This window comes from Artemia sp. Qi Xiang Cuo, chromosome 14 (assembly GCF_049724085.1).
Source record: "Artemia sp. Qi Xiang Cuo chromosome 14, ASM4972408v1, whole genome shotgun sequence".
NCBI lineage: Eukaryota > Metazoa > Arthropoda > Branchiopoda > Anostraca > Artemiidae > Artemia > Artemia sp. Qi Xiang Cuo.
In genome coordinates this window covers 33208722-33236709 of record NC_142807.1, presented here as the reverse complement: position 1 = coordinate 33236709, position 27988 = coordinate 33208722, and the positions used below count along the sequence as shown (strand labels likewise).

Sequence of the window (27988 nt, the reverse complement as noted above, 5' to 3'; positions counted from 1 at the left end):
AACGCTTTTTACCGAAACAGAAATGAAAAGAAAGGGCAGAGGAACCTCTGTCATGTCTATGCGCTCAGATGGAAAAATAGCCGTGACCCAGTGGTATGATAAGAAAGTGGTTCTTCTGTCTTCAAACTGCAAAGGCATAGAAGAGCAGACAGAGGTCGAACGGTATGACAGCGCGCCAGGGGTCTTACGTGCAGGTCAAATGTCCACGAGTAGACTCCAACTACAGCACATACATGGGTGGGGTCGACCTTGTGGACCGTATGGTTAGCTATTACCGGTTTGAGACGCGTACTAAAAAATGGACTGTGCGTCTGTTTCATCATTTTGTGGATGATGCACTAGCCAATGCATTTTATGAGCTGAAGGGCCATGGCCCAGAAGTTTCTGGTGACCTCAAACAGATCATTGACCTTCGTTTCAGCGTGGCCGAATGTTTGCTCAATTCTGGAAGCTCGGGGTCACGAGTTCAAGAAAATAGCAACTCTTGGGTGAAACTCAGCACCGTGTTTTGAGCGTGAAAAAGAGGCCAATCAATCCACCACATGCCAGAGCTGCACTGCATCTACCAGAATTTTGTGACTTGGCGAACGCAGCCCGGTGCAGAAGGCCTGGATGCTCTAAAGGTCAAGATGGATGAGCTCGCAGTGTAAAAGCTTTCTCTGCTTGACACGAGACAACAACTGCTTCGAGAAATTTCATGAAGAGTAATGTCTTGTTTTCAACGTTTTGACAAATCTTTTTTAATAGACGAAACAGATTTTTACTATACTTTTAGGTCAAAAGGGACCCAATGTCCGCACCTGTGGACATCCTCCAGAGGGAGAGATGGGGGGTCAACTTTTTTTTTTTGGTTGATCAATGGTCAAAAAGATTTTGTTAAGTCAACTATAAAGAAATGAACATAATCGGAAAAGTATTTCTATGGTCAGGTCTCAGGAGGATATTAGCGTTAGCTTACTGTCATATCTCCTCTGACTGTTTAAAAGAAAAAACTGTCTTTTTTATTACAAATCCATGCTGACAAAGCCACCCAAGAAGCCTCAGCTCTCTCCAGCACGCGCAAAAAAAACCCTAACACTATAATGACAATCTACGACTTCAGCAGCACCTTTAGTCTGTCCCAAGGAAACTGATTATAATGATTCCGTTTAGAAGCAGTTTATTAGACACTCTTTACTATGGAATAAAATGCCAAACAGTTGTCCTTAATTAACAATTTTATCGTATGAAGAAATGGCTTAATTTTTCAGATCCTGCCACGTCTATGAACAACCTCTTCAACATATTTTGTTTGATTGCCATTTCATCTCACCGCAGAGAAAAGAACTTATATCTTCTATTACTAAAAACCAACATATACAGCTTAAGTCTCAACAGCAACATTCCGAGTGAAATTGAAAAATCGGTGTTTCAAAAAGCCACTGAGTTCCTATGGGAAATTTGAGTTTAGATATAATCCTACAAGAAGGTTCGGTATGCAGTTTCGACTGCCAAAACGAAGAAGTCTTGAAGGGCAAGTGCATCTCGAAGACTCTAAACGCTGGAAAAGAAGAAGATAAGTGAAATGTGATAGAACACCTTTTTTAACTTACAATTTTGGTGGTCTTTAGAAGCTTTAACATTCTAAGATATCACGAGTATAGGTGCAGATTATGCACAAAGAATTCCAACTGTTATTTCGGTTGACTGCTATGGTAATTTGTCCCTAAGTACTGAATTATTGCAGAAATCAGCAATAAATTCAGAATAAGCCAGAAAATCCTGGGTTTAAAAAATCGCGACGGAAATCTTTCCTGATCTAAAATATCTTTTCACCAAGAGAATAAAAACTCCTGTCTAATTGTGTGAGACGGATCTTTTAGAGTGTAACGGAGAACAAAAACTTATAAAGTAGAGAAATTTTGTTTCTGTAAGGCAAAGAGTGAAGTCTGAATAGATTGAGGAGGAGCTTGCGCAGCCATGGGTGGAGGGAAGGGCGCAGCTTCACTTCCCTAGAACTTCAAATTTACGAGAACTTTTCGTATGTTGGAATTTTTCTGTCGGATGTTCACTGGTAGATGGTTGAGAAAGCTGGAAATAAACAGAAATTTCCAAATATCATTTCCGATATCAAAATTTACCTTTCTATATTCACTGTTGATTTTTGGTCAGATATACAGATACATCAGTTTTGATGTTTAATATCGCCCAGCTTTAAACTTTTGGAATGAATTCTTAGAACATGAAACTGTTATCTAACCGCAATGTGATTTGTGTCAAATCGCTTTTATGGTGTCTGGAAATTAGAAGTAGGATAGTGGGTTTATTATATTATAGTATTGCAAGAAGATAATAAGAGCATAGTAGTCAAAGGAAGATTAATGCTGAAGCTAATTGATGATTTATTATTTTTGGTGATTATTGATGAATTAAGATTTTAAAGGGTAAGATAGAACTTGCTGGCGATATGAGGTTTTGTGAACTGCCGATATAACTTCAGGTCTCCCCCTTTCCATCACAGAATTGGCTGCCCCCCCCTAGACAAGAGGCTGCCTACATCAATTTGCGCAGTTGTGTTGGCCTATAGTGCACCAGGAAATTCAGAAAAAAATTCGTAAGTTTATCAACATAGAATTTGATTTAGGAAAGTGAATGGCCCACAAAATTTGTAATATTTCTTTGATAATATGTTTTCAATAGAGCCAACCAGGATTAGTATACTAGGAACCACAACAACGACAGTTTTGAAACATTTTTCTTTAATCTTGGCTTCAGAAATTGAGGAAAATACGCCACATGAATTCCAGCGGAATGGTCAAAGAATAGTTTTAATTGGCTATCCTTACACCAAAAATTTGATTCTGTCACACTGATGCTAGTTCTTCAATGAAAGAAAAAATCAGAATGCTTAAACGTATTTTGAAGATGAACGATAATAGGTTATCAGAAATTGCACTTTTTGGCCGTTCTTGGCAATGTATCTGAGACCAAAGGAAAAGCAATACATCCCCAAATAGGACGGGGGAAGGTTTTCAGAAAAGATTTGAAGGAAGTGAAGCTGTACATATATTTGGGATTCAGGTGGCCTTTGCCTGTGATGGGTTGCTGTCAGTAGTAGTATTTATGAATGTGGTCTGGATACGAAGATCAGAAACAGGCATGCTAAATATCCAGAGTTTTCTATAATGGCTTGTCACAAGATTTCATTATTGACAGGTTATAGGGTTTCTGGTAAATACTTTTTTTTTTAAATTTAAGCAGCTCGAGCATAAATAATTAAGCAGGTAAATTAAAATTATATAGGTGTGATAAAACTATAGTTACCTTGGGCAAATATATTTTGTGTCACGTATACTTCCTTTTTAACTTCCTTTCTGGTAATGAGTCATTTAAACGATGTAATTTTCACTTGTAGCCTTATGACCTGCAATGGGAAAGTATCTACTTGGCTTCTCACAGTATGTTACTCTTTTTGTGAATTACTGTTATTTACATCATGTCAAAAAGTACGAAAGTTGGAATGTCTACCAAACTGTGCTTGTTATAGTGACTTTAGACTCCTGAAGGATTGAACGACATACTTTAATAGCTTATTGGTGGCATTAGAGTCTTTTTGTGCCCATTTTATTTCAACTGGATTACGATTTATAGACGGACACTATCCAGGGTTAAAAAAATATCCAATGAAACATAATGAACTCTTGAAAACATGCATTTGGGACCCTTAGTATATAGCTTGATAGACCAGTAGCCTGCGCTCAAACTACAGTCTATTATGAAGCTCCCATTTAAACTCCATTCAATATTTTGCTCCGATAACAAAATACAATAATACAGAAAACAGAATACTTAGTAAGACATGTGTTGGTTGTAGATAGAAGCAGTAAGCTTTGATGAGCCATTAAACATCTCAAATATCTAACCATTTATGAATAAACATGGATTTCACAGCAGCATTGACGTCAAGCTTTAGATCCAGTTTTTAAGATAGGAGGGAGGGGGCTCAATCCCATGCTTGGGGTTTCAGACAGTGGCAAATCGCTAATGGCCACCTTAGAATTTATATTTTACAGCCTCTTGACATTCTTTAGGAAAAAAATAATGTTTTGTGGCGCAAAGAGTTAAAATAGGCTACTTTGCATGGGTACGATCTCATTTTTACTTGAATCATCTGGCACCTGCTGACGATATATCATAAACCTTGGTAATCAAGGCAGTACTCATGTCGTTACCGGTTACGCTATATGAATTTACACAGAGCTAAATGCGGCAGTCACGTCCTACTTTAGAGCCGTCTTTCAATATGGGGAGGGGCTCAACCCTTCTTTTTTAAATTTTAGACCATGTAAAATCGATTGCGTCTATTAGAATCTTCATTTGGCGGAACTTTGAACCCCTTTGGGCAACAGTTCGTGTTCTGTGGCTCAAAACGGAAGAAAATGCCACTTTTGCCGCTGGTTTTCAATATAAAGGGGAGGGGCTCAAAACAAGATATTTGGGGTTTAGACCATTAAAGATCGATCTGAAACTTTAGAATTTCTATTCTCTGGTGTTTTAACCCTTTTGGGCAAGAATGGTGGCACAAAATTTCAGAAAACGCCATTTGGCTATGGCACGAGATCTTTTGTCACTATTAAAGGGCACTACGTATAGAGGCTTCCTTTCAAATAATCCATTCCCCATCATTCTACGACCACTGGTTCGGAACGATCATCCCTGGGAAAGAAAGAAGAAAAAAAGAGACTCATCAGTGCATTCCATGCAAAAAAGAGATTTTCTTATTGTTCAAGGTGGGGTACTGTAATTCTCTTATATTAAACCATGATGATTACAATGCAGCACTTTTCATTTTGATCTGGCGCCATTTCTGAGAGTTTTCAGGGTCTTTTTTTTATATTCTCATAAAATAGTTCCACAATAAACTTTTACTATTAGGATTAACTGAAATAAAAGTTACTATTCCTGAATCGGCTTCAAATGTCTATTCTTTCTAATTGGATTTTTTTTTTCAAAACGCATTTTTATACTTCCGTTTCTGCGGGCTGTGGTTCACTCTTTACTATTTGTAACCTTGAAGTAAAAAAGGAGAATTTTGATTTTCAAGTTTGATAAAACAGGATTATGTGCTAAATCCTAAACTGAATTAGAATTGTTCTGCAGTCGATAGTTTTTGAATGACAGTATTCGATTTTTTTGAATTTCTAATGCTTGAGGACCCACTCTCCCACTTTGATTCTTTAGCCATACAGGTTCAAAACCGTTGTGGATTGCAGTTCAAACAAGGCGCAACCTGTCTATTTCCCTGATACCCACATAGTCAGTCCGCAACTTGTAATTAGGCCTATCTCGATTTTGTACCAAGTCGTAATGCAGCTTAGAATTAGCTTGTTCTGCGCCAAACCACTCCGTAGGTTAAAATTGGCTCGTTTAAGCACGGAGTCAGAACTTAGCTGACTTATATGCTGTTTATACTCCACGACTTTATTATTTAATTATCCTAGTTTATATTTGTGCCAAATCAGAACTTAACTGGTCTGTGCATTGATTTAGAATGTGGTTCGATTTTGCCCTGATTCAGGGCTTAATTTGTAGCTTTACTGTGTCTGAAATCAGCTCAATTTTGCACCGATTTAGGGATTGGCTCGTTTTTGCAATTAGCCCATCCGTGGCTTGGATTTCGTTTGCTTATGCACAAAAATTAGGACTTAGCTCGTATTTGGACCGTTGTTAGGAATTTGCTTGATTTTTCGCCAAGTCCATCTTTAGCCTGGTTTTAGCTGGTTTTTGCTTCAAACAGAAAAGCTTGGATTGTTTTGCATGGAATGAAATGGAATGATAATGTAATTCTTGCATAATTCTGGTGTAAATATGGCATAAAACGACTATCTGCTAAAGGGCTGGCGATGGAGGAGGGAGGGTACGGAGAGAGAGTTATTGGTTCAGTTTGTACCGTCAATTATACAGATTTAAGTTATCTTGATGATTCTAGTTTTGCCCACAAATTTTCTGCTAAAATGTATCTGTGAAAAATGGTCTAATTGCATAATTTGGTGCCCTTGCTCAAGTAGTTGCATTGGTGTCCTTTTCTCAAGAACTTAAGTTTTTAATTATCAACCATTCGAGTAAGATGACTATCTCAAAGTTCATGTCTGATAAAGGGGGGGGGCGGGGGTAAAAGAGCATGGAGAATGATTGGTTCAATTGTCGACCAAATAAGACCCTCTCAAGTTTCTACGACCATCCCATCTTATGAAGTTTGCCGGAAAAAAATATACATAGGAGCTTATATCACACTTTACTTAGTCACCACTTGTGTGCTGACTCTGAAGGATAATATCAAATAATAGAAAACCCTAAAATGTCAATTTTTTTCCTTATCTTCAGTATATGCAAATCATTCTGTAGCAATTTGTTTGTGATCAAACCTTAAATCGCAAAATTCTCAACATATTAATATCCCTCTTTAATATGAAAACATTTAGATGATACTGCAAATCTTCCTACAAATAATTTTATTATGTTAAAACTTTGTTTTTACGTTAAAACTGTTTAAACGGTGTAAAAGTTTCAGTTTACTAGGTGTTACCACAGGAAGAACTGTGGTTGGAAGAGACAAAAAAAGATGAAAGTGAAGTTAGTTCGAAACCTGAAAAAATAGGATTTAATTTTAAAAAGGTTACTTCTCCCTCTTAGCCCCCTTCCCAACAAATAATTATTTTAAAAAAAAATCAACCACTAAATTCTTTTGTGGCTTATGTTGTTCTTTCTCTTTGTCCCGTATTTCCAGCAAAGCGGCAATTTCCTGGCAATTATGCAATGGTAGAATTCTTTTAATAGCCTCGTCTGTATTCTGATACGAAAATACTGCCCGCTATAACAACGAATCTTGACATAAGTCGTTATAGCCCTTAACTGCCCCTAAGCAAGAAAGGTAAATGGACGAAAAACAAATATATTCGAAAGTGTTTGGGGAATTCCTCTGTCTATTTTTTCTTGCAAATGGTTATTAATACATTTTGAATTTATTTGTCATTTAAAATAACAAATTATTCTTCCAAATAGTTCACCTGCAACCAAAGATTGGTGCCTGATCTTGATAAAGTCAAGCTTAAATTCCCATGACTTTGGTCACGACAAGATCAATTTGATTATTACTGACACAGGCATGGTTCATCGCTCAGAATCACGAACGCCGCCATGCTGTCTATTATGGGTGGCCCCATCACCACAGTGAAGGCATACTTTTAAAAACGGTTTTCTCTCTTTGATTTTCTTGAACTTTTTAATAGTCATTAAAGACAAATTCAATTAGCCTATGTTGAAAATACTTTAGCATGGTTAATGGAGTTATGTGGAAAGCATTCAACCCATGTGAATCTCGAACTAAGAATATTTACTTAAATATATCTACCAAAAAAGATAAAACGTTTCTAGTCGTTATAGGGACCATTATATCGATACAGATATTCCTGATTATAAAAAAGTTGTTGCAATTTAATGAATAACTGACTACCTTGTTCAATCTAAGATAAAATTTGAACAACTAATTAGTAAACGAAGAGAGATTGACTGAGAACGCAGTAAGACAATGTCCATTATTGAAACTAGGCGCAGAACAGCTCATATTCTACCAGTTTTATTTGGACGTGTCTCATATATTTTAATTCGTCATTTTATTTTTCTCCCACATATCTCTTTTTTCTGTCTGCATACCTCATTCAAGGATCCCTATTCTTTACGAGTTGCAACGACTCGAAGTTATTGTGACTCGATTCTGACATTACTATAGCAGGCTAGCATTAAAACTACAGTAGACGCCTTTATTGTAAAATTTAATCGGTTCGGTGGTTGATAGGCCTAGTGTTATAAATTATTTTTACTCAATTCTGGCAAATGAGGATGCAATAAAAATCTCTACTTCGAGGGCTAGTTGATGGGACCCCTGTTATTTTAATCTTTATGTCATTTGTTATTCCACTTTCTATCGCTAGTAATATCTACGACGTGAATTATTAAGGCCACATTTTTTATTTTATACGCTTAAAATTAGCTTGAGCAAATACGATATATTTTAGAGTGAATGTTTTACAGCTAGAGCCTTAGTTTTTGTTGAAAATAAATAGGAAAATAAAATCCAGGGGGATATTACATATAACCTTTGTCGTCCAAAATTGGTTTTAAACCCTGCTGTGCTAAGAATGAAGACATTTGATATTATGCGGAATATTCGGATTGTTGAGAAACGTAAATTTTAAGGTCTAGTTTTAAATCTTCCCAAAGCCGTTCGTGCTTGCTCAAGTTCAAACAATTCTTGGTAACGAATCAAACAGTTCGTGGTAACGAACTGTAAGTAAGGAGCGACCTGGCTCAATGGTAACCGAATTTCTAGAAGACGGAATTTTGATACCAATAGATACACCAAAAGAATCAAATTTTAATGCTGATTTCAAATATATAAGTTTCATTAAGTTTAATCCTACCCATCAAAAGTTACAGGCCTGAGAAAATTTGGCTGATTTTCAAAAAAAGGGGGAAAGACCCCCTAAAAGTTATAGAACATTAATGGAAATCACACCATCATATTCAGCGTATCAGAGAACCCTACTGCAGAGGTTTCAAGTTCCTATCTACAAAAGTGTGCCCCCTCCTCAACGCCTCGCTCTTTACGCTAAAGTTTTACTTTCTCACACCTCTATCTTGTTAAACAATAAAAAACTTTAGCATAAAGAGCGAGGTGTTGATGAGGGGACAGCCCCTTTCATATCCGGAATAATTTCTGTTCTTTTTAAGTTGTAACGTCGTTCCTTACTTTCAGTTAAAAAAAAGTTGTTTTTTTATTTAATTGTAAATAAGGAGCGACTTGGTTTAATAGTAACCAAACTATTAAAAAAAGGTAGTTTTGATGACACTATATACATCAAAGAGTGACTCAGTCACATTTTTATGGTGATTGAAAATAGATCAGATTCAACAACTTTAAAGCTACCCATCAAAAGCTACGAGACTGAAAAAATTTGCTGGATTAACGAAAAAAGGGGAACACCCTCAAAACACAAGTGATTTTGATGATGCTTACACCATGGAATTCAGCATAATAGAGACCTTCATCAAAAGATTTCAAGCTCCTATCTGCAAAACGTGGAGCTTTGCTTTTTTGAGAAGGAAGATAATGCGATGCGTGTTCAATTTTTTTTTCAAAAAAATAAGACTCTAAAAAGGGTCAATTTTATTTCGTCTGGCTTGAGTTTGTACCTTCAAGTCCTCCAAGCCCCAATATCTGTTGCAGTGGCGGATCCAGGGGGCAAGGGGGGGGGGGTGCCCCCTAACGTAGTCTACAGTAATATAATTTACTTAACTAACGCAAGTTTACGTTAATTAAACTTGCTCCTAACGCAACTTTATCGGACCAACCTATTTTGCACCCCCCCTAAAAAAAATCCTGGATCCGCCCTTGATCGGTTGGTCCATAGGAAGCTCAATGCACAAGAATAATAGAAAAGAAAACTTGGATCCCCGAAAAGGGGGCCTGAAAAAGGACAAACATTTTTTCTTTGTTGGGGTATGGGCCCCCTAACATGGGGCCAAAAACGGCCCATTTTTTTCTGATTAGCCTGAAACCGTCAATAATGGTTTCTTGGGTTAAGGGGACGATGCATTTTGTTGGGAAGTAGAAGGGAAGTTTGGGGTCAAGAAATGGGCCCAAAAGTCGTTGTCTCTTATCAGTTTGAAGCTTACAACTGCAAGCCCCTGGGTCAAATAGAACCTAATGTAAAAAAAGTTGGGGCACCCCCCCCCCCCCCTCCATAAAAAGGGTCAAAAAGGGAGCAAGAACTTCTTTCTAATCTGCTTAAAACTTATATACTTAAGTCCGTGGGTCAAGAGGACCCCAATGCACAAGATAAGCAGAAAAATACTGCTTCCTCCAGAAAAGGGCCAAAAAAAATTTTTTTTCTCCAAACAACCTGAAGTTCTTACCTGTAAGTTATCGATCCGAAGGAACCTACAAGAACAAAAAATATGTTGGGGCAAGGGCCCTCAAAACTGGGGACTGAATTTTTTTTTGATTGGTTCGACACTTGTCCCTTAGTGTCCTTCTGGCCAAGGGGACCCTAATTCATAAGAAAACAAAAAAATATTGGATAGACTGAATATTGAGCCCTAAAAAAAGGCAATAAATTTTATTTTTCTGAACAACTTGAAAACTGAAACCATAAATCCTGGCCAGGTGGGCGTTATTTTCATAAAAAGAAAAAATTGGGCCTCTAGTTTCATAAATGTTTATAAGCCCTAAAAATGAACTGTGATTTTTGCAGTTTTAATAATCAGTTTCTTGCACTAATTTAAAAATTACGAATGTTAACCAAAACTAACAAATATAAAAATCTCAATGAAAAAAAAACAACAAACGAGACTGCGGCCAGTGGAGAGAAAAGAAAAGACAAATCCAAAATAACCCGGATATTTCGCCTGTATCACAAACAAGGCGTCTTCAGCACGAAAGACAGAAGAAGACCAAGATAAAAAAAAAAAAAAAAAAAAAATCAAGTTAAAACTAATAAACCAATAAAACCACCACCAAAACAAAAAATAAGCAATTGGTGCAAACTGATCCTCTTAGGGAAAAGATGCTAATATGGAGTTACTTCAGTGAGAACACCAGAACATCTGCGGAAAAATACAAAAGATAGAAATTAATTCAACTATTATGTTGCGAAATATTCCTTTTATTGGCTATTATTGAAGAATAGTTAAAGTAATTTCCATTTTTTATTTTTCCGCAGTTGCTCTGGTGTTCTCACTGAAGTAACTCCATATTAGCATCTTTTCCCTACGTGGATCAGTTTGCGCCAATTGTATATTTTTTGTTTTGGTGGTGGTTTTATTGTTTTTTTTAGTTTTAACATGTCTTTTTTTATCTTGGTCTTCTTCTGTCTTTCGTGCTGATGACGCCTTGTTTGTGATACAGGCGAAATATTCGCGTTGTTTTGCATTTGTCTTTTCTTGTCTCTCCACTGGCCGCAGTCTCGTTTGTTGTTTTTTTTTTTAATTTAGATTTTTCTCTTTTTTGGTTTTTGTCATGGCTGGCCAGTTCGGCTTAAGATCTTTCAAATGTTAACCAAGAAATTATTTGTGCTGCCTAAGTAAAAAGCAAAGTGAGCTCTATGATTTCCTTACTTTTTTTTACCAAGCCACTTCGTATGGAAGGAGTTATTCGTAGAAACTTCGGAGGGGGTTTATTCTATTTGAAAGTGAAAGTTCTAGTGCTCTTTTTAAGAGTCAAAAGGGATTGGAGGGCAACCCCCTCTTATATCTCTTTTTACTGCCCTCGCCTCAAAGACATCCGATCAAAACTTTTACATAGCCATTTTATTTAGCATAGTCGAAAGGTCCAATAACTATGCCTCTAAGGATGACAGGACTCCCAATAGTCATGACCCCCCCCCCCACATCCCTTCTAACAAGGGATGTAAGTTTTGCAATTTGCCCATTTTTTCCATTTAGGATTTGTTTTTGGGAAAGAAGGGTATGGCCAATTTGGGGTCTCGAAAAGGCTATTAAGGTGAAGGATACTAAGGTGAAACTTCCAGGGAATGTTGAGAGAAGTGCTGAACTAAATTAAAGCAAATTATGTGCATGCAGATTGTCAAAAGGGCGTGTCAGTATTATCGTATTAACGGCTTAGGGCAGTGGTTCTCAGACTTATTTAGGCGCTGTACCTTTTTTTACCCACAAAATATTTTAGATACCCCTTCTCAGTTACCGGCACTGAGTAAACTATAGCTAAAATATAAATAAAATTGCCAGTCCTAGAGTTAAAGAGTTGTTTTATTTTTTTGTTGGCCTGCCGCGTACCCCCTACAAAATTTTGCGTACCCCCAAGGGGTACGCGTACCACAGTTTGAAAACCACTGGCTTAGGGCATTAAGTTGCAACTTTCAAGGCATGGTGAGGGGGATTTTGAACTAACCAAAGGGCAATATGCGTACACTACTATTACTAAGGTTCAGGGTATAAATGGGAATTTTTATCGAATGATGAGGGGAATGTTGAGTTACATCAAAACACACTATTTGCATGCAGTATTTCACAACAGCGTATCAGCAATCTCTCAGAAACGGCTTAGGCTATTAAGCTGAAACGTTCAGGGTTTAGGGCATTTTGAGTGGGATGTTGAACTAACCAAAAACCAATATTTCTATTCTAATGCTACTATTATTACTAATGCTACCACTAATGGCACTATTGCTACTACTACTACTAACGCTAAGGATATTCAGATCAACTTTCAGGGAATGTTGGGGGGATGTTCAACTAAATCAAAACGGACTATGTGCACAAAGCTGCCGAAAGGGCGTATCAGCAACATCTCTGGTACGCCATACAGTACTAAGTTGAAACTTTCGGTGCATGTTTAGTGGTATGTTGAACTAACAAAGAGGTACTTTCTGCAACCTACTACTACTACTAATGCTGTTACTACTACCACTAAAACTACTACCACTACTATTACTTCTACTACTGCTACTACAACTACTAAGGCTAAGCGTACTAGATGAAACTTTCATGGAATGTTGTGGAGGATTTTGAACTAAATCGAAACACACTATATTTATGTAGGTTGTCAAAAGAGCGTATCAGCAACATCTCAGGAACAGCTTAGAGTATTGAGTTGAATTTTTCAGGGTATGTTGAGGGGGATGTACAACTAACCAAAAAGCACTATTTGTATAGCACTACTAATATTATCACTACTACTACTACTACCGCACCTTCTGCTATTAAGGCTAAAGTTATAAGGTTCAAACTTTTATGGAATGTTGAGGGATGTGTTGAGCCAAATCAAAACACTCCATATACATACAGTTTGTCAAAAAGGCGTGCTAGCAATATCTCAGAAACGGCTTAGGGTATGAAGTAAAGCTTTCTGGGTACATTGATGGAAATGTTGGATTAACCAAAGGGCCCTACATGCATAGTACTATTACTACTGCTACTACTACTATGGCTAAGGATATTAAGGTGAAACTTTCAAGGAAGTTTAATAGGATGATTGACCAAATCATAGCGCACTATATGCATCCAGGGTATCATAAGGGTGAATCAATAATATCTCTGGAACGGTTTAGGGTAATAAGCTGTAACTTTGAAGCAAGGCTGTATCATGGGGAGGAGGTTTGGGGGTTTGACCCCCCCCCCCCCCGAAATGTTTTTCCGAATCGTAAAAACATAACAAAAACAAATTTTTATGTGTTTTTTAGTGTTTTTTTGTAACCCCCCCCCCCTGGAAAAATCCTGGATACGGCCCTGCTTTCAAGACATTTTAAGGGAGATGACACACTAATCAAAAGGTAGTTCGCGCATGCTACTACTACTGCCACTATTACTATTATTACTATCTTCTACTACTACTGCTGAGGTTACAAGGGTGAAACTTTCAGGGAATTTTAAGGTGGATGTTGAACTAAATCAAAACACATTACTTGCAAGCAGATTGTCAAAAGGGTATATCAGCAATATCTCAGGAACAGCTTAGAGTAGAAACTCTCAGGGCATGTTGAGGGGATGTCGAACTAATTAAAAGGCACTCTGTATACTACTAACGCTCATAATACTACTAATACTACTAGGCAACTACTATTAGTAGTACCACCACTGCTACTACAACTACTGCAACCACAACTACTTCCAACTACGACAACGGCTACTTATGGCTGCAACTGTGACTGAACCTACATATGACTGCGAGTACTCGCGACTGTCACAACTTGCATCTGCAACTGCTTGCAATTGTGACTACTTATGGTTGCTACCACTTGCGACTATGACTACTTGTGGCTGGTGCTAGGCTACTTGTGACTGCGATTCCTTGCGATTGTGACTGCTTGCGAGCACGACCATGACCAATTGCGAATGCAACGGCGTCTAGATACAGTTGTGATTGCAACTACTTGTGACTGCGACAATTTGCAACCACAACTGCTCACAATTGCAACTAGGACTATTCGCAACTTCGGAAGTGACTACTCTTAACTCCGACTACTTATGACTGCGACTACAACTACTTGTGACTGCAACTCCTTTTAATGCGACTCCTTGCGATTGTGGGCTTGCGACTACTCACGACAACAACTACTCAAGTCTTTGACTACTTTTGACTGTGAATGCTTGCCGTTGCAATCACTTATGTCTGTGCTTGCGACTACTTGGCACTGCAAATACTACTATTACTACGGCGATTGCAGCCGTGACTGTGACTACAACTGCTTCTTCTGCTGTTACAGCGACTGGGGCTGCTACTACTGCACCTACTACAGCTAGTGAACAAAATGAAAAGACTGTAAGTGCATCCAGGTTGTCAAAATGACATATATGCAGTTCCTCAGTAAAACAGTAGGGTATTAAGCTGGAAGTCTCAGGGAAAGTTAAAGGGGATGTACAACTAAATCACTAGAGACTATGGTTATCTAGATTTTCAAAAAGGCTTCTGTGCAACATTCCAGGAACAGTTGAGGGTATTACTTTTGAAGAGGGCATGTTGTTGTGGAATTAAATCAAACTACAACGTGGATCCAATGTTGTCTTAAGGCGTATCAGCGATATCTAAGGAACGGCTAAGTTTGTTAGGTTGAAAATTCCAAGGCATGTTGTGGCGAATGTTGAACTAAATCAAAGTGGGTATCCAGCTTATTAGAAGACCGTATCTGCAATATCTCAGGAATATCTAAGGGTATTAAGTTGAAACTTCCGTGGCATTATTAAGGGGGATAATGAGCTGAATCAAAAGACACTACATGAATCTAGATAGTTAAAAGGACGTATCTACAATATCTCAGGGAGGGCTAAGTCAAGACTTTCAGGACATATTGCGGATGATGAACCAAATCAAAAGATACTAGGTGCATTCAAGGTTGTCAAAAGGGTTTATCTGCGATATCTCAAGAACGACCAAGGAAGTTAAGTCGAAGTTTTTAGGGCTTGTTGAGGGGGGTGGTCGATTGACATTTGTCTGTACTCAGGGTTGTAAAATGATAGCGGCCAGAATGGCTTCAACTCTATAGAAGCTCAAAGATTATGTAGATATTCAATCCATTAATTTGAATAATACTCCACTAACCCGTCTATCCAAAATTCTATAGTGCAGTTATTATCAAAACCTGTTGCAAAATTATGTCCAATCTACAAATAGTATACCGAAATTTTGATTCTTAAGGAGGAAAACTGAAAAAAGCTTACGAATATGACTTTTATAATCCAATAAAAAAACTGCATCAACTAAAAACGAACACAAATTAATTTTAAAAAGATTTTTCCACCAAGGAAGTTATCCGAATAAAAGTAAAGAGCTACATTATACCTAAGAGAGTGGAAATAAAGCCAAATAGTAATTCAGCTGTAAAACGAACATACATAACTATGAGTAGATATGTAAAAACAAACAGAAACAACCATCCATAGGAACAGGGCTTATACCTTGTAAAGACCGGAACATCATTTGCACTTTTTGCACTTTGCTGAAAACAAAATAAACTTTTCAACGTTTTCTGTTTTACAGAGCTAATAAATACACAATTGCTGATACTTTCGGAAAAGAATATCAATATATATATATATATATATATATATATATATATATATATATATATATATATATATATATATATATATATATATATATATATATATATATATATATATATATATATATATATATATATATATATATATATATATATATATATATATGTATATATGAAACAGTCAAACTGCATTTCATAAGATCTTTTCAGTAGCCTTGATTAATATGATGATTATTTTTTTTTCTTCTTTTTTGGTGTCATGACAAAATGAAAACTCACAGCTTGAAAAAAATGACTGTTTTCAGTAAAGCGCAAAGGATTTTCTGATCTGTGCAAGACATAGCAGGCGTAAACCGTGCTCATATGTGCAGTATATTCTGTTCGCTCTAAGTTTAACTTACTATTTATTGTAATTTTAATATCATTTCGATAAATCAAAGGATAAAATATCTGAACTTGAAATCCGAAATTGGAGCTTTTCAAATAGCATTGCAGTGCTTGGCTCTCTTTTGAATATTAATTAAAAAAAAAAGTTTTACCGAGAGAAGCAATGAGCGAAGTTGAAACTTGAAACGGACAAAAATTATTACTTCACAGCCTATTTAATATATATTAATATAACTAGTACAAATAAACCAACTAATTATGTTTCCCTATGCTTTTATGATTATACAAAACTAAGCGCTTTACTGAACACACAAAAGTCAAGTACAAAAAACAGGATTATTGATTTAAGAGTCAAAATTGAGTATGTAGACTGACAACACTAAACGAATATATAAAGCTTTTTCATAGTCTTACACCAGTTGTGACATTAGTAACTTTCAGTATACAGTTTTAATTATCTTAAAAACATAAGCGTAAAACTCCATATTTTTTAATGGCCGCGAAGTCATTGAACAGCGTACTGTAACATTGAACTGATATATACAGCAGTATTTTGCTCTTACCAGCTATTATTCCAATTGTGGGTAGTATAAAGTCTTAAACTATAAGAAATAGGCTTTTGTATCACCTGAAGTGAAGATAAAATAAGATATAATATGAACTCTGGAAATCCGATTATTTATCTCTATACAAGAGTGAATTTCCAGCTATGATACAAATTCTAAAGCTAGTCTGTAGTTCGAATACTATCAAGATGGCCTTAATTTCAACTTGTGTACAAACTAATCATGACATGTCCTTTTAAGAACCAAAACGAGAGCCAGTCATTGAACTTAGCCATTGTGCAGAAGTGATACAAAATTAAACGTAAAAAAAATAAAGAAAATTCTAAAATGGATTGTTGCTTTATCTTAAAAGGGATTGATCCTAAAAGGGATTGATAATATTTTTTTCTATAAAAGGTGTCCTTAATTGGTTTGCACTTACTGTACCAAAACTCCTATATTATTTTGTGTTTTCAGTAAAGCGCTAGTTTTGTATAATCATAAAAGCATAGAGAAACATAATTAGTTGGTTTATTTGTACTAGTTATATTTCTATGTTAAATAGGCTGTGAAGTAATAATTTTTGTCCGTTTTAAGTTTCAACTTCGCTCTTTACTTCCCTCGGAAAACTTTGTTTTTTTTAAATTAATCGTTGTTCGTTTTTGATTAAAATTTAATGTAGAAACAACGCTGTCATGATCTTCTTTATTTATACGGAATAATGTCTGCTCGTTTTAAGTTTTAATATCACTTCTTAGTTTCAGTTGAAAACTTATTTTTAATATAATTTCTAATTATCACCGATCTAGGGGAGATAAGACACCTCTAGAAAATACTACAAACAACCTTGATATCTACAAAAAAATTTTAGTCTATAACACAAAGTTCATTATCCATACTTAACAAAACAATACATGTTTTTCAGGGACGTTTGTTTTTCGATAAGCAAAAAGCTGTTTTTACTCGGTCGACTTCACCTGAAAAAGCCATAATGAAGACAGGGCTTTATAAATCAGCTACTGACAAGCAGAAACTATAAGGCTTCTGCAACAAACGAAAGCTGTTTAAGGGCTCATTTAAAAGCTTATATTTAAGCTTAATCGCTTTTTATAAATTTGACTTGATAGCACATTCCCGCAAAGTGTGCTTTCGGGTCTTTCCCCAACTTTTTTAAATGAAACAAGTTTTTTTCTACTGAAAAGTACATAAATCTTAATAATTTAATTAATTTGCTGGATTTCAATAAGCAAGTCACATATCCAACTGAAAAATTGGATTTTTTGTGACTTGTTTTAATTAAATAAGCAAGTCACAATTCCAACAGAAAAATTGGATTTTTTTGACTTGTTTAAATTCGAGCAAAACATTTTGTTGGAAATTAGATTTTTTTTTTTTTTTTACAGTGCAACTTTTCCACTTGAGACACGACACAAAAAGTGCCGTTTTTAGTGCCATTTGAACTTGATGATGGTGGAATTTATATGAAAGGTGTAAATATAAGTAGTATCTTTTATATGAATTACAAAAGATCTGCCAGCGATGTTTGGGTAATCTGTTAGTGCCACAGTGCCACCCTTTGAGCAATAGCACAACAAGCGCCATTTTAGTGCCATATGGCACTTGCAGATGACAAAATTTATAAAAATGACGTAGATATGAGAAATAGCTTTTGAATGAGCCGTTAACAATCTCTCTATAATGTTCTGATAGCCCTCTAGACCCGTTGAAAAAAAAAAGAAAAAAAAAAAACGGGAGACAGATAAGTGCTGCCGATGTAAAAAATTTATTTTCCTTTTTTTTAAGAGAGGGGGACTGTAACTTCCCTGTACAAGGTTTTGACCATGTTGATTCCAATGGTACACTTTTCATTTTATATGACGCCATTTTTGAGGGGTGTGAGGATTTTTTTTCGAAATCAACATAAATTTCTTTTCGCAATAAACATTTACTTTTAAGACGAACCGAAATAATAGTTAGCGTTCCTGAGTCTGTGTCAGATGGGAATTTTTTTCACTACGCAGTTTTTTTTTCAAACGTTTTTTAACTTTTGGTTACTATGGGCTGTGGTTCGCTCTTTACTAGGTTGCAGCTATCGCTGCAACCATGATACCTTGCCGGGACATGCTTTAAAAAAATAAGCCTAGAAAATGACTGAAAAAAACAACAACAGCGGATACCAATATTCGCGATACGATACATGCGATACCAATACGTACGATACCGATATGCGCGATATCGATACGCCCGATTCCACATACAGGCCCTTCCCCGGGGACTATGGAGGGCCATATCATCATCAAAACCATATATATTGGACCTTTGAACCATGTTAAACAAAATGGCTATCTCAAATTTTTTATAGGACTAGTTGGGGGAGGGGGCCTGTAGGGAGGGGGGCTATTTGCCCTACAATATTTTTGGTCACTTAAAAATAGTTTCTAGTCAATTTTTACTTGGTTGCATGCGCTAATGCGGCAAAATACATTTTAATATAATCAAGAACATGAAAGGAAACATTCGGCTATTTTATTACCAAGTTATACGTATTTAGAACCCTGATTCATTTTGTTCAACGTAAGTAAAAAAAAGACGGAAGTTTATTGAGGAGAGGATACCATAAAGTAATCGATCAAGTCAAGAAAATTAAGATAAATTCTCTGTGTCCAAAATTTAGACGTTAATAAATTAGTTGGACATGTCTCATTGGAAATTGGATTGCTTTTCGGTTCTTTCACCGCCTTGTCATACTTGCCGCAACAGATAAAGAAAACTGGAATAAAAGTATTACAGAAGTATGCGGCTCAGTGAGAAAAAGGAACTTTGAAATTCGGACAGGTGATCAATATTAATCGAAGCTTTTTTATTTCTTTCTTTTTAAATAGATAAATTGCTGCTTTTCCAAAAGTGCTTGCATGCACTTATGTCGAGCCACCTGCAAATACTTCACGGTATTTCAGTTTTGGCAAAGAAGTAAGTGTATCTTATACTAGCTCTGCTTTAAAAAAGGATAAACATAGCTAAACTCAGTGGTACATAGAGGAGACTAAAAAATGCTATCAGGCTTCCTTCAGAAATGAATTAAAACTGTGTTTGGGTAAACCGCAAAATCTCTTTTTGTTGCAGATTTAAATTTCCCCCTCCTCCCCCCTCCAATGTGTAGGATAATCTCTATTCCTTTAAAGTTTAATGTCACACTTTACACCCATTTGAGAAAAACCTTCTTTGTTATCTTTTTTTTTCAATCTGAATCGCCACAATGGAAGTTTTGCAGCCTATTTTATGAGAAGTTTTTCAAGATGCTGCTAAATTCTGACTTTGACAAACCAATTCTTTCTTGCTAAATAACTTTTTAAATTCCCGCTATTTATTGCAGACTGTGTCAAAAATAATTCCTGTTGCCATTCTCAAAACTTTAAGGCCATTTCCAGAACCCAATTTTGCGTTTGCTACAACTCTAAAACGTTTACTTTGATATCAGATATGACCATATAAAGCCTCTTGAGCATCCCCAATCCCCAATTTCGCACGTAGGGACATATTGCACCTCTGTTGATTTCTTGTAGTCTACGGATTACTTAGCAAATTGTCCTAGAAGGCTACAAGAACCTCGGAATATTGATTAGGTCAATTAATTTAAAGTCAATGATAAATACAACTATAATTTGAAATCCAGGGGAAATTTAGCTATATACTGCAGAAGGCATTCACCCTACAACATAGTATGTTTGCTTTGTCGAAATCATTCAGTCCTACTATTACTTGGACAACTTTTACTGTGACTATTCCCACCCGAACCCCTTCAACTATGACAGTTTTACTGCAATATTTGCTACATCGACTACTTCCAACCCGAAATTTCACATAATGACTGCTCCTTCCACTACTATTCTGGTCAATACTTCTCCTGCAACAGCTTTTTTGAATGTAAATTACAATAATAAAACCAAATTATTTTACGCAAATCTTAAATTCCAAGCGTAAAATGAGCAGCAATTAGTTTTTAGAATATGTCAAACCTAGACGGACAGAATTCATAATAAACAATGAACAGGAAGTATCCCCAAAAAGTTCAGATTTTGCATACCCCCCTCCCCCTCCCCTCGAATCTTCAAAAAGGCTAGAAGTAGGATTTGGGCTTTGTCTAAAATATATATATATATATATATATATTCAACATGCTTTCTTTTCTTTGTCACAATTTCCCTGGTTAAGAAAAAGGAAGAAATCACCAAATACTGTTCAAGCCTCAAAGAAAAAAATGTTTTCGATCTAAGTATATTTATAACAATGAAATTAGTGTTAATAGTGCAATAAGCAAATAATTTTCGCCAAAATTTACTTCCTTTAAACAGAACTTTCAAACTAAGCAATATTTGAATTTCAATGAAGTGGAAATGACAGCACGCTAACCCTTTGGGAGGTTTGCTGGGTGATAGTGCCCTAATTTTGTTTCGACATTTATTGTCGTTTTTAGTTTAATGTTTGCAAAACTTTTTATATTATCTAAAAATAAAAAAAAATGGCTCCTACTTTGTTATAGTTCCTTTAGGTCTTGACAAGATTTGATAGACACAGTTTCCTTTACGGAAGTTGTGATTATGAATTTGTATCAAATATTGTTTTTTTTTTATTAATCAGGGAAACAACTACAATTCTCGGCTTATTCCGAATGTCGAACTTCAATCAACGTCAAAGTTACAAATAAGAAATAGTTTACCGATAAGACATGTCTCATTTAAAATGTTTCAAATAGTTCGTGGAGCGACCCGGCTCAATAGTAACCAAAACTCTAAAAACCGAAACTGATACCAATAGATACATCAATAGAATCAGAATTTCATGCTGATTGCAAATATATAAGTTGATGGTGTGATTACCAATCAAAAGCTATGCGCCTGAGAAAATTTGCTTTATTTTCGAAAAAAAGGGGAAACAACCCCTAAAAGTCATTGAACTTTAATGAAAATCACACCATCAGATTCAGCGTATTAGAGAACCCTAGTATAGAAGTTTCAAGCTCCTATCTGCAAAAATGTGGAATTTTTTATTTTTTGTCATAATAAAGATGACGGATGCGTGTTTTTTTTTTTTTTTTTTTTTTTTTTTTATTTCCCCAGGGGTGATCGTATCGATCCAGTAGTCCTAGAATATCGTGAGAGGGCTCATCTGAACGGAAATTAAAAGTTCTAATGCCCTTTTTAAGTGACCAAAAAATTGGAGGGCAACTTGGCCCCCTCCTACGCTCATTTTTTCCCGAAGTCATCCAATTATAATTTTGAGATAGCCATTTTGTTCAGCATAGTCGAAAACCTTATAACTATGTCTTTGAGGATGACTTAATCCCCCAAAGTTCCCGGGGGAAGGGCTGCAAGTTATGAACTTTGCCCATTGTTTACATATAGTACTGGTTAATGGAAAGTATATAGACTTATCAGGAGGGATTTTTTCGGGTGGGGAGGGGGCGGGGGTTACGGTGGAGGATCTTTCCAAGGGAGATGTTTCGTTGGGGGAAGGGACATTTCTATGAAGGGGCGCCGGATTTCAAAGCATTATTTAAAAAACGATCAGAAATTAAATAAAAAAACAAGTTTTTTCAACTGAAAGTCAGAAGCAACATTAAAACTTCAAACAAACAGAAATTGTCACGTATATGGGGGGATTCGCCCCCTAGTCAATACCTCGCCGTTTACAAGTTTTTTTCAGTACTTTCAAAATAGCTATCTATTCTAATTAACCGGCCTTTGTGATTCAGGGGTTTGTTATTCGAACAAAATTCGAACTCTAGCGTAAAGAGTGAGGCATTGACTAGGGTTAAACTCCCTAATATACGTAATAAAACATACAAATATAGAAGTTAATTAAGTAAGTTAATTCGTAAGTTACGTCAGAACAAAATTTCGAGAAAGCCATTTAGCCAAAACAAGTAAAATTAATATACAAATTTTACTCTAATTATTCATTTACGGTGAGCCAAAATCAAAGTTGCATTAATTAAAAAACGTTCAGAAATTAAATAAAAAAAACATGTTCTTTTTTAACTGAAAGTAAGTAGCGTCATTAAAACATAAAACGAGCAGAAATTATTCCGTATAAAAAATGGACTGTCCCCTCCTCAATGCCTCGCTCGTTACGCTAAAGTTTGCCTCTGTCACACAGCTTTATTTTTTAAAACAATAAAAAACTTTAGCGTAAAGAGCGAGGCGTTAAGAAGGGGACAACCCCTTTCGTATACGGAATAATTTCTGTTCGTTTTAAGTTTTAATGTCGCTCCTTACTTTCAGTTCAAAAAACTTGTTTTTTTATTTAATCATCCGAAAGGAAGGAGAAAATGTCTGGGTTACGACACTTTTCAGCAAAACTACTGTTTTTTTTATATACCCTAATGGTCTTAAGGAAGTTTATAACTCGTAAATGAACAAACTTCACTTTATTTGTCTTAATTTATGTTTTATTTTATTTTCCCTTGTTATATCTACTTTGGCCTTATTTTGATACCACGCAATTAAAAAAAAAAAAAAAGAGAAATCCCAATTTTGTATTTACTTTTTAGTTTTAGTTTTTATATTAACGGTGCTTTGCAACTTTTCAGGTGCAAAATGGAAAAGCTTGGCACCTCAAGATCGCCGTCCTTTTGTGGAAGAAGCTGAACATTTGAGAATAACACATTTGCAGAAGTACCCAAACTATAAGTACAGACCTAGGCGAAAAAAGCCCTCTGCTAAACGAGGCATTGCTGTAACCGTTCAGCAACAGCAGAAAAGGAAAAAAACAGAAGAGAAAGCGCAAAAACAAGCACAAACGGATGATGACTTCAACTATGGCGGGAATGGCACCTATAAAGAAACTAGTAACAACACCTTTAATTACAATCAAAACATAAACAGCCAACAGAATTTTTTTGTGAACTTTCATATTTACCAAGGGCCTAAAACTGAGGCCAATACACCGGAAACAACACCAAATTGCAGTCCTGAACCTGGAAATGGAGGGTATGAAGTATCTTCGGCAGTTCCAATGAAAGGAGCTGATATAGCATGCGAAAGAACGTTTGAAAGAGAAGATGAAGACTTGAACTCTCCTCCTACACCGCAAATATCCCCCAAGACCGAACCCATTGAACATTCTGAAATGGACCAAAACAGGTAACAATTTTCAGTCAAATTGTTCACTCTAATTACGGCAAGTGAAGATCCATTGTCAATTAAGATCGCAAGTCTAGAAAACAATGCTTCTTAATCTTATTTCAAACATGTGAAATTCGTTCATTTTGAGGTTATATGTAATAAGTTTTAAGCAAATGAAGATGTGCGGAATTTTAGAACAAAAAACAGAAACAAACCCAAAAGTGAGATTTTTCTTCAAAATGGAGATTACAAACTGCTTTTGTTCAGTTGCACTCGAGATGAGTCACAGATGAGTTGCTGTTGTTGTTTTGTTCTTTTTATTACGGGGTTAATCACATTCAACCGGTGGTGGTAGGATTTCAGAAGAAGCTCTTTTTGACTGACATTTTAGTTCTCGTGTTGATTTTAAGAGAAAAATAGATCGAACTTGAGAAAGTGTCGAATTAAGTTATTCTGTGTAAAAGAACATCAGTTTGGGGTTCAAACAGTATCGAAAGGCTATACATCGAAAATTCTTAGATCGTCCATTGGCATAGAACTGTTAAAAAGCTAATTTTAGAGCTTCCCAGTTTCATAGGCCATACTGCCGCAATTTTTGCAAATTTTGTATATAGTGTATGGATATGTCTAGCAATTAAGGGGAGAGGGGTCTGGGATCCAAAAAACTTCTGAATATAATATAGGAAAAATTCAAAGATTATAGTATTTAGTTCAAAGCAACAGAAACTCCACTGTTACCGAAAGGCATTTTCGTATTCTTTTACTCTATGTTGCATCTTCCGTTATAAATTAGACCAAATATCATTGACTTGCAATTTCAAAGAATTAAATTTGGAAATGACCTACTAGCTGGTGTAGCAAAACAATTACTCGCCTAAAACATACAAAAAAAGTGACAGTTACGGAACACGCCTACAAGACATTTATAAAATGATTTAACTGATCCTTTTTCTGATTCTCTTCAATATTCGGTTACCGTTAAGACGCTTTATGGTGAGTAAAGCCACCTACGACGATCCTATATTTTATGCCCTCCTCCACATTTTCAGATTCTGTCGAAAAGTCGAAAAAAAACTTCTAATAGCGGTTGTTAACTATTATTTAAATTTTCATAACCGTGACTGTGCAGTGGTCGGCAGTCATTTCAACAGTTTATTGTTTCAAAGCCAAATTCAGCTTAAAGTGGTTTTTGCCAAATGGGTTAAACTCCTCATATTTTAGTTAATTGCTCTTTTTCTAATTACATTTGGTGTTGCTCATAATAAATTCGTTCTTTATGTAGTCATCGCTTTGTAAACTTGTACTTAAAAAACCATAGGGTTCTAAGACTACTTCACAGAGTAAAATTGCACAAGAATTTAATTTGTTTTCTACAGTCTGTTAAAACACAAGAGTCTAAAATTCCACTTTATTTTGTTCCAAAATGACACAAAATAGAGAAATATCGAATATTTACGTTATTACTCTGTAATTCTGGCATAAAAAGCAGTCGAAATTGTCACTTGTTCATGAAGAAAAATGTGTGGGTTGAGAGATTTATATTTACAGTCAAAAGAGTAGTCCAAATAAGATAAGCTGACAACTTTCCTAAATTTAAACATAGCTCATAGAAAATCGCAGCCCCCTCCCTACCCTTCAAAATCTGTCACCAGTCTGAACTTTTTGTTGAAAGATGTTCTTTGTGTCAATAATAGACGGTTCCTCCTACCCCCTCTCAAATCACATTAATTAGTTACTGACTGCATGGTCAATATATCTTTAAAATATGTATAGAAGGTTTCTTGCTAGGAAATTGTATTATCAGCTTTAAATTCGTGTTAATAGCATGCAAAACTGACTAATTTGAAGAAAAAATAATTTGATAAGATTTTTCTTGGAAAATAAGTTTTGGTAATAAATAAAAATAAGTGACAAATAATAAAATAATGGATAATGATAATAATATATGAATGCAAAATAACAGTTAACTGAAAAAAATTGCGAAATCATTCATTCCTGAATCCCATACTCTACAAAATTGCAAGAGTGGAGTTCGGTCTGTTTGTTAGAAAAATCATTGTGAAAATACATTGTTCTTTTTATTTTAATTCTTTAATTGAATTGGAAGTAGTCAAAACTTGTTTAAACAGTGTGTAATCAAATTCCGTTTATTAGATCTGTTTTGTTTCTTTATGTTGTTGTTCTTGGGATATACATTTTTCAAGGCTAGGCGCTGCCACTAAAAGCTAAGTGTCACAGGTTTTTGTGAATTGGTTTCACTTAGAAGACATTCGTTGACCTAAAAATCATGTCATGTGTGTAATGACTGCTTTTTAAAATCTTTCTCGACTCCATCGATTTATTTACAATTTGGTATTTCTTTTCTGATTCCTCAAGTAAGAAAGTAGCATTTGGAAAACTCTAAAACTAAGAAAATAGCCATGAAACTTTTGCGATCTAGCTTCGACATCCTGTGTATAGCATCTACTCTGTTCGTTTCGAAATTTGAATTAGCTTAGTTTTTCTTTGCCTGTTACTATGTTAGCAGGTAAAGGTAAAACATTTTTTCACATGAAAATAGTTTTAAAATAATGTTAGAAAAATTTTAAATAATTTTCCAAATAAAGGTGTCATTCCCATCAATCCTAGAAATCCTAGTGAAGTCTATGAAGAACATTAGAAATTATTTGAAAAATCGAAGGTGCAAGAGGGTTAGAAACCATCCTACGCACTTGTCTGGTGAGTTACATGAAAAAAATTCCAAAAATCCTAAAATACGCTTAAGCCTTGCTTGTTAAACAGGAACGCATGTAGAATTCTTTCAGGGGTAGATGGAGGCAGTAATGATAATAATAATTTCACTTTGTAATTTAAATATAATGTTTGCAAAAATTCGGAAAAAAATTAGGATTTCGATGGTAGGGGGATCGAAGCCGTGTATACGTCTCGGTATAGCAGCACTTATAAAGTCAGATTCGGATTTTGTACCGAAACCTACATCGAGGTTTACGTATACTGCAAAATAAATATTAACACGTACTATTTTTTATTTTAGGACAGGCCGACTATCAACGGAATCACCGGTGTTTTGCCAATGGGATCGGAATGCATTCAACTCCAGAACTACAAATGCATGGAGTAATAGCTATAGCGACTGTTCCTTTCAAAATTACAACTACCAAGGGTATACACCAACGGAAACACGTTTCGTGCCTACTTTTTATACATCCTTTCCAACTAATTTACAAGCTGCGAGGACTTGGGTGCCAACGACAGAAGTGTCAACCAGCTCCCCTATGTCTAGTCTCCCAAACAACGGTGAGCTCATAGTTTAATTACTTAGCATTTAATCAGGTCTCTCGCTAGAAGAGGCCACGGGGGTTTCAGATCATTTTTAAATAGGAATAATTAGACATAAATGTATATATAATTTTTCTCAAGTAGCTAAATAAGAATCTAATATTAGTTGGACCCTTCACCGCTCCAGAAGCAAGCTATGATTACCTCCCAAACAAAATAATATCCACGTCCCTGCCCTGTGGCTAGTTCGTACTGTTGACAGACACATGAGAATGTACGTGTTTTTTTTCTGTGGTAAGGGGGTGGGGGGGGGGATGAGATTCAGAAATAAATGCACAACGTAGGCCCACTAAATGGAGGCTTATAGCGAAAAGGCAAAATATCCCGAGATTCAAGGGAGTGAGCAAGGGTCCAAAAGTCTCCTTAGCTTTTAGCGTATAGAACTGTTAGTGCCATGGCTTAATTCTTTTAAGAAAGGCAAAGTTTATATTGACTATCGTCGCATTTTTTGCTAGTAACATGTCACATTTTTCGCAACATCAGTTGCGAAAAATGTCATTCTTTGACTGATAAATTGTGTGAAGCAAATAAATTGACTCATAAGTTGATGTTACAATTTGGAATACAATTTGGAACGTTTTTCTGAATACAATTTGGAGAAGGGTCTTGTCGAAACATCAGCCATCCCTGTATTGTGGCACCTCAGGAAATAATTTGTTAAAGACTATGACTAAATCAGTTTTTTACTGCTAGTACGGCCTATACTCCAAGCAAAAAGGTAATCTATTTTGAGAATTAGTTTAAGCTTACTGTTAAGAGTTGAAGTCTATATTTAATGTGTCTGTTTAAATGTAGCCTATGTCTTGTAGCATTATCTAAAGGATGAACAATATGTAAATAGCATGCCAAATTCAATGGCTCACCAGTCTTTCAAATTTGAATGCAATTATACTCTAGAGCTTAGATATAAAGGCTGAAAAACTCCCTAATAGGCACGTGCGTATCAGTTTGATTTGGAGGGCCCCGGTTCTTCAAGCTTGGCCCAAGACATATGAGTAATACAAAACAATGTGAAAAATTGTAAAATATTGACATT

The 27988-nt window shown here is 35.7% G+C and overlaps 1 protein-coding gene across 1 annotated transcript in view; it reads left to right on the top strand.

The window, feature by feature from the left end:
• The window catches only part of LOC148944386 (uncharacterized), an 82018-nt gene that overhangs the window by 48197 nt on the left and 5833 nt on the right, over positions 1-27988 (top strand). Inside the window, exons 3-4 of the mRNA XM_089100843.1 lie at positions 23079-23631; positions 26648-26910. Of these exons, the coding sequence (XP_088956969.1) occupies positions 23079-23631; positions 26648-26910 (816 nt within the window). The remainder of the gene's footprint in view (positions 1-23078; positions 23632-26647; positions 26911-27988) is intronic.